The sequence below is a fragment of the Bactrocera dorsalis genome, chromosome 2 (genome assembly GCF_023373825.1).
Source record: "Bactrocera dorsalis isolate Fly_Bdor chromosome 2, ASM2337382v1, whole genome shotgun sequence".
NCBI lineage: Eukaryota > Metazoa > Arthropoda > Insecta > Diptera > Tephritidae > Bactrocera > Bactrocera dorsalis.
The window spans coordinates 79,830,077-79,838,339 of NC_064304.1; the positions used below are offsets into that span (position 1 = coordinate 79,830,077).

Sequence of the window (8,263 nt, forward strand, 5' to 3'; positions counted from 1 at the left end):
GAAACCACCTTACCGACAGAAGGGGCACTATGTATACAACTAATCGCCAAGAGATGTCACTAAAAGAGCACAAATAGTTATTACTTCTTTAATTATCGACTAATGCATATTTTAATTATGGAAAATTAAATTAATAATATTTAAATTATTAAATTACTATTAAAGAAAAGTTGAGTATAATAAAATTATTTTAGTCGCGTGTTTTTGGTACTGGCAGGCAAATAACAACCAAAACGTTCAGTGCTATGTCCTTCCAAGATTTATTTAACTCACTACGATATTTATTTCGAGATATCCGTCACTACCCTCTGCGTAATAAATGGTCACTACCCTCAAAAACTTTAAATATAAATAAATCAGTATTGTTTCTTGACAAAACTCATCCAAACATTCGTAAATCACGAACAGACATGTAAATGAAGGTTTCAATTTTATATTTTACTAATAACCAATTACAGTATTACTATAAAAAAAATTATACTAATACAATTCCTTTCTTATGAAATTGTGAGTATTGTCGCGTCACAATTTGTCGAATCGGTTTGTGGATTATTCCATTTAACAATTTTTACTTTGGTGGACTATTCATCAGTGCTTTAGATCAGTGATGTTGACTGACTTCAAAGAAGCTGCCGGTATGCCCATTCCCGTAACCGTCAGCACCATAGTAGTTGCCTTCATGATTATATCCTTAAGGATGGTGAGCATGGCCAATTTTCGTGACAACAGCGTTGAAGCCGTGGTGATCGTCGGCGGTGTACTCTACAACGCGTGTTGTACCGTCAGCTTCCTCCAGAGTATAACCACCTACAAGAATAAATAAGTGGGGAATAATTAAGCTATTATTTGGTTGGAATTGTAGAACTGCCTTACCCTTGACATGATCACCATCACGATGCTCCCATTGGCTCTTATGATCGCCGGTGTGTGCGTCCTTAACACCATAGTCGAAGGTGTACTTGGGATAGTGATGAGGTTCGTAGTGATCATAACCATGTCCCGCACCTTGCAGATAAAGACCGTGACTACCATAGCCGTGTGTGGCAACACGATGACCATCGGTGTTTTGGACAACTGAGGCATAACTGGAAGCATGTCCGTGTGGAATATAGCCCGCGAATGCGTCTGCAAAAAGCGCGGCAGCGGTGAATACGATACACGAGAGGATTTGCATTTTTGATTTATGTTTTTATAAACTAAAATTGATTTGTAAGAGCTTTATAGAATTCTTATTTTATTATTAGTAACTATTTAAAGCTAATGGCTAACTGATACCAATCGGATTAGTCAGTAACTATTTATAGCAAATTATTCTGCTCAACTATATTTTCGATCGACTTCTGAAAAACGACTTCAAATTATTAATTGCCGAAATTGAAAGTATATAAAACATTTTAAACATTGGCGTAGTGGCAATCATAATAACATTCAAGGCCACAAGACAAATTCAAGAGCAAGTGTATATGCTTATCACACATGGCTAAGATTCAGGTCCATAGATCAACCAGTTCACCACAGTAGTGAACAATAAGTAACCTGTTGTTATTAGCGGGCTTTATTTATTAGTTAACGGCATATTTTTATCTTTCTGTCCACACTTCAATTAAGCGATCAACACTTGTACGTGTTTTGTTGGTTCCATTGTGGCTGTTTCGGTAATTAAAAGATTTGACGGAAATGGTGCAAAGCCGACGTAATAAGTAGCGATAATTTGCTTAAAGTAATTAAACTTTAACTCCAAACTTTTGTGTTCAAAATATTTGAAAGTTGAAGTAATTACTGAAGTAAAGACTGTTTAAAAAACATTCTAAGCTTATTAATAAAATGGTGCTTTAATTGAATCTTATAAGTCGTGGTAGCTTATTACAATATCATTTAAGGAACTAATCTCTTTAGAAAAACAATTTGTGATCGAAACCTTCACAATTTTACAAATATGAGGTATAAATAGGAAACCGAAAGAGCTATTCGATATCAGTTTAGCACAAGGCGCAAATACAGTTAGTATCAAGATTCGTCAATCAACTAATTTTAGCATTTCAACAAATTCTTTATAATGCAAATCCTCTCATGTATCGCATTCACCGCTGCCGCCCTTTTCGGAGTCGCATTCGCGGACTATATTCCACACGGACATGCTTCCAGTTATGCCTCAGTTGTCCAACACACTGATGGTCATCATCTTGCACCACACGGCTATGGTAGTCACGGTCTTTATCTGCAAGATGCGGGACATGGTTATGATCACTACGAATCTCATCACTATCCCAAGTACACCTTCGACTATGGTGTTAAGGACGCACACACCGGCGATCATAAGAGCCAATGGGAGCATCGTGATGGTGATCATGTCAAGGGTAAGGCAGTTCAACAACTGCAACCAAATATTAGCTTAATTATTCCCCACTTATTTATTCTTGTAGGTGGTTATACTCTGGGGGAAGCTGACGGTACAACACGCGTTGTAGAGTACACCGCCGACGATCACCACGGCTTCAATGCTGTTGTCAAGAAAATTGGCCATGCTCACCATCCTCAAGCATACCATCATGGTTACGACCATGGTCATGTCGATAGTCACTTCTGAAGTAAATGTTATCACTAAAGAGTAACCTAAATGAGGACAACCAAAGTTATCGGAATTCTGTTGCTATATTTGTTATGTTTTTCGGAAAAGAAATTTAAAATAAAGAACAAAGTTAAGAAACTATTTTAGTTTAGGTTTGTTATAGGCTCGGGTGTAAGCTTTAATGAATAATTTTAATAAAGTAATTGGGAAGATAGGAAATAAATTTGATTATAATAATAAATAAATGCTCAAGTGTTTTCATAAGTTAACAGCTGTTTTTGTTGTTTTCAGCAGTATCATATAGCAGATATTGCCAATAATGCAAAGAAACCCTCGCTCAGAGTTAATCCGAACACCCTAAAACTGCAAACAAAAAAATATATATTTTTTAATTAAAAGGACAGTCTTGTAGAGAAGTAGTTTTGCATAATACCTCTGGGCACTTCCTTTTGAATCGACAATATCAACTTACTAACGTACGTAATCCCTCTTTTGCTTCTACAAAAATTGTGTTATTAATAGAGTTCAACTAATTAATCGTATTAGCCTAAATAATCCACATCGATTATTTTTGGCCGATTCTGTTTATTTTTTTCGTGTTTTGATTATAAAGACAGCAAATGTAATTTGAATTTTTAAAAATTTATTTCACATCAATTAAGAAAACTACTATTCTATAAGGACATATAAATAAGCCTAAAATTAAGAAATAAAATTGGATTCGGTGCAGGAAATCATAGTATAGAAAGTGCGCAGCCCCGTCACCTGATTGGTTTTAGTGTGACTCTAAAAAATGACCACTTTCGGTTTTTTTAAAGAAACCTACTGCATCCATTGTACTAAAATTTAAGGTAGTTAAATAACATCAGCTCTATTTTGCCCTTAAAAAGTTTATAATACGTTTATACAAGTTTCAATTACACACGTGAAATAAAAAATACATAGAAATACATATTTGAGTTCCGGCCTTCTCCGTGAATGAACCTAAAAAAAGACAAAGAATAAGAATTTAAAAAATCGCGGCGATTAGAGAAAAGATGAATTTCACCCCAAATATTGGTCGTTTTTGGCCGGACAAAATTCGATTTTGATCTGATCAAAAACAGATACAATTATTGTATGTAGAATTATATACTGAACCGGAAATGCTGATCGGATTATTAGTCTTCCAGTTGTCACTTCAGAAAATTCGAAAAAAGCTGTTTCGAGCAAAACGCGTTCAAAAATAAACTCATGGAACGTATGGGTTAGTAGGGTAATATTTAAATTTTTTTTTTGCAGTTTCTGGTCCCTTATACCTTTAGAATTAATGTAGAAACCCACTTTACCATTGGAAGGTTTCGAAAAAGGCTCAAAAGCACATCTCAAACTTTAAGCGCGTTTTTCTCAAAACACACTTTTTTAACCTAGCGGACATGATTCCGGTCGAACTACTCAACCGATTTGCTTAATTTTTTTTTAAATAATCACAAAACACCTGGCTATCGTCCCTCTTTCATAATTCATAACTTTTTATAATATATTGACAATGTTATGACAAAATGTACATATGTAAAAAAGACATGGGGAAAAATTAACAAGAAAACAAATGTTAATTACTTTTTTATTTATCAACATTTATTCATGTAGGACGATAACCATTCAAGTACTATAAGAATAAATTGGGTTTTTGAGTTTCAGATCCCAACATGAGAAATCGTGTCCGCCAGTGAAAAAACGCATCTCATTCACCCAGCCATTTCTGCGACAGATGTCATCAAAAAATTTCGAAAAAATTTGGTTATACACTCCACTATATACCTCATGATATGTGAAAAAAGTTCTATTGTAGAATAAAAATTTCTATGATAGAAAATGTCAAAAAAACAGGCCTCATTACCTCTTAAATGAGGGACTTTCTTTTTAAAGCCAAAAATTATTTCTAAAGGTTTAAGATATCGAAATAGTTTTACAATTTCACATTAGATGTGTGTCTTAATCTACATATCTTCCAAATCACTAAAACTAAAAAACAAACAAGAACAAATGTTTATACAATTTCTTCATACCATAAGGGGATAAGCACCCCCACTCCCATACAACGGTTATCTTGAAAACTTCTGAAAGTGTAACAACTCCCTAAATAAATCTGTAAGAATCATTCAATTTCATATTCTATATGAAATGGAAAGGAATCATAGGTACTGGTGCCAACCTACCTTTTGGTGAAATCCTATATATGAGGAACTACTTCAGCAATTTTAGCGAAATTTACTCGGACCTACTTATACTTCTTTGTGAAAATGGGCTAGTCGGACTACAACCACGTCTATATTATTAATTTTATATAACAATTCAATACAGTAAAACAGTTTTTATGAATGAAGCTGAAAATGGATCTAGGTAGTATAAAAATCAATGGAGTTAAAACAGCATTGGACATTACTGCAAAATTTGAAAATAATTGTGATATGAATATTTTCTTTAAGTTGATATTAAACCGAAACAAACTTAAGATTTTTATTTTGTTAATTTTGTTACAAATGAGTAAAATTCTATGTTGGTAATGCAATAATATTTGTAGTTATTAAATAAAAACATTTTCAAAATTTATTTAATTCCTCTCTTTTCTATAAATAATATTCTTAATTCAGTTCAAAGAGGAATAGCCTCCTCTATGAACAGATTCGTAAATTTCGTCAGTATCATTGGAATACGTGGCAGCTAGACCATTTCTTCAATAAATTTTTCTGACAAAATGGTTGTCTCAATATTATTTCATGGTATCTTTTTCATTACGAGGACTCAAATTACTCAGAAGAATAATAGGTGAACCTTTTTTAAACAAAAATTATATCAAGCAATTCCGGGTATATCTAGAGAAGTTAAGTACAAAAACAGTTGGAAAAATTTCTATTTAGTTTATATTAACATTTGAAGCCCGCTAATGTTGCTCGATATCCGGAAAATAATCTCAATTAATTTTTTCCGTGAGTAACAGTGCATGAATTGTCTTTCAGTTTAAAGAAAAGATATTGGGTTTCAGTTCTATTTTACCATTCTCAATGTCTAAAAATGTTCGGAATATATTTGTGTTGGTGAATCAATTTTTAATTACGCCTAGAGCCGTCCTGAGATAATTTACCGCCCTAAGCCGTCAAATTCTGCGCTCATTCCAAGCCTATTTGTCCTTAACAACAAAATGTATAGCTTTAGGTAATTATTAGGGTCATTTTATGAAAAGAACTCATATTCCAAAGGTTTAACATATACATATGTACACTTCAAGCAATTCTACTTCAGTTCAATTTGAGATCAACCCACCTCTCTTGTTGTATTACGAACTTCAACTATTTTAAGTCGAAGTTCCAAAGTTCCAACCTAAACAATTAGGTTTTTACAGAGAATTAAACAACTGATATTTTTTCGAACGATGCTGCTCAAGAAAAGATGAATAATTACTAATATGGAAATTAGTTTTGATTTACATTAAGATTAAAAAAATGTTGGAGCCAAACTGATGTGTTGCGCGTAAGGAAAAGTATTCGTGATCAGTCAAATTCATTCGAACTCCTTAAAATCAAAAAAGTCAAAGTTTTATGGACAGATAAAAGGATTTTAAATAAGATTTGTTGCAGATTCCGAAGCTATAATCGTTTAAAAAGGAAGCTTTTTATACCAATTATATGAAGGAACATTACCACAAACTCTCCGTTTTCTTTCTGTCGGTAATAATTTTAACTTTGGGCTAGCGCAGATTACGATACTTATCGTTATTATCGTAAGAGGGTTTTAAATACAAGGTGTGTTCCAAAGTAAACAGGACTTAAAAAAAGAACAGAACGAATGGTTTTTTCGGCAAAATCAATTTATTTTATTCAAAATAGTCTTCTTCCGCTTCAATACAGCCTTTTGCACGGTCAAAAAGCATGTCGAACGAGTGTTTTAGCTGGTTGGCCGGTAAGGCCGCCAGCATGACGGTGCAAGCCTTTTGAATGGCCTCTACGTCTGCATAACGCTTTCCTTTCATGGGCAAATGCATTTTTTCCGAAAAGGAAGAAGTCTCACAGTGACATATCAGGTGAATACGGGGAGTGGTTAATGGTTAAAATGTGATTTTTGGTCAAATATTCGGTCACAAGCGTCTTTCGAATGTTGGATTCTGAGCAATTTTTGGTCGTCAGTCAAATTGTGCGGAACAAACCGTGCACACACATTTCGTAAGCTTAAAAGTTCGGTCAAAATGCGATAAATCGATGTTTTGGAAATGTTCAATTTCATTTCCATGAATTTCAATGATGATTTCGGCTGATTTTTGATGAATTTGCGCACAGTTTCGATGAAATTTCCGCTGATCACGGATTTTGATAGGCCCACATGTTGATCGTCATTTACAAGGTCTGCCGCAACTATAAAAAAAAAAAAACAACAAAAAATTAATATTTTTCAAAAGATATATTTTTTTGTTTAAAGTAGTTTCCTTGTGCTTCGATACAGCGTTTAGCCCGGTCAATTAGCATTTCAAATGCAATGCAATGCAATGTCCTGAAACCAGTGCCCTTTCATGGGCAAATGAACCATTTGCGCGGTTATAGGCGAGCTTACAACAGAGCGTCAGTTGTTCTTCCTTTTCACCTGTAGTAGTCAGGTCCTTCTTTACCTAGTATTTCTACCGCGTGGAGGTTTTCCTCTGCTTCCCGCGGCGGGTACTGCGTTGAATACTTCCATTCGGACGACATGACCTATCCAGCGTTGCCGCTGTCTCTTAATTCGCTGAACTATGTCAATGTCGTTCCTTCGCCTGCGGCATTCACCGTGACCATTGCGCAAAGGGCATAAATCTTCCGCAGAGCCTCTCTCTCGAAAACTCTTAACGTCGACTCATCAGATGTTGTCATCGTCCATGCCTCTGCGCCATATAGCGCTCTCCACTAGCTTCGAACACAGCAACACCCGAAGTGCTCTAAATAAATAACATTTCTAATTGTTTACAAGGTTCAAAACTGTGTATGTAAAAATTTGCAGCTCAATAATATTAAATAGAAATACAAATATTTTAGTAACTTGTTTCAACTGATCAATAATGACAAAATAGGAACTAGTTTTGGTATTTTGCTTAGCATCGCGAGCCAATTCATTATCCCCCTTATAATGTTTGTTTTGTTTTCTCAAACGAACTGTTGCCATTTTTGCTGGATACAAGTATATTAAAATGCGAAAATATGAAACTATGGTTTGTTTGAAATAATTGAAGTAAGTGCATAAATTATTTTAATGCCGCCCTAAAATTCTGGCGCCCTAGGCTGACTTGCATTTGGTTTGGTGGGAATCGGACCACTATATTAAATACAAACCGAATGATCAGAATCGAGGGATATGAAAACATTTTTATTTGATTATGTTATTATATGTTAATTAATTTTTTTTCAGATCGGACCACAATAGCATATAACTACCATACAAACTCACCGATCAAAATAAGATTCTAGTATGTAAACTTTTTTATTTGTGAAGGGTATTCACATTTTTGTTTGCTTTTTTCATAAATTGTATTGAATTTTAAAAATTACGCTTTCTTTAAAGATGGATCACACTTATCACAAAGTGTTAAATTTTATTAATATGGATTTAGTAATATAGCTTGGAAAAATAGTTATATCTGTTACCTTTTATTATACCTCATGAACGGTTCAAAAAATATACTATGTTATATAT

At 34.0% G+C, this 8,263-nt stretch overlaps 2 protein-coding genes across 2 annotated transcripts; one reads left to right on the forward strand and one right to left on the reverse strand.

The window, feature by feature from the left end:
• Positions 1–403: 403 nt before the first annotated feature.
• Positions 404–1,283, reverse strand: LOC105226641 (adult-specific cuticular protein ACP-20). Its single transcript, XM_049448823.1, has 2 exons — positions 874–1,283; positions 404–807 (listed from the first exon to the last, which is right to left on the reverse strand). Exons 1-2 carry the CDS (start codon positions 1,172–1,174, stop codon positions 692–694), a joined length of 417 nt encoding a protein of 138 aa, XP_049304780.1. The 5' UTR covers positions 1,175–1,283; the 3' UTR covers positions 404–691.
• Positions 1,284–1,948: 665 nt separating this feature from the next.
• Positions 1,949–2,772, forward strand: LOC125776500 (cuticle protein 19-like). The gene is made up of 2 exons (XM_049448821.1): positions 1,949–2,357; positions 2,424–2,772. Exons 1-2 carry the CDS (start codon positions 2,057–2,059, stop codon positions 2,585–2,587), a joined length of 465 nt encoding a protein of 154 aa, XP_049304778.1. The 5' UTR covers positions 1,949–2,056; the 3' UTR covers positions 2,588–2,772.
• The last annotated feature ends 5,491 nt before the right edge of the window (positions 2,773–8,263 follow it).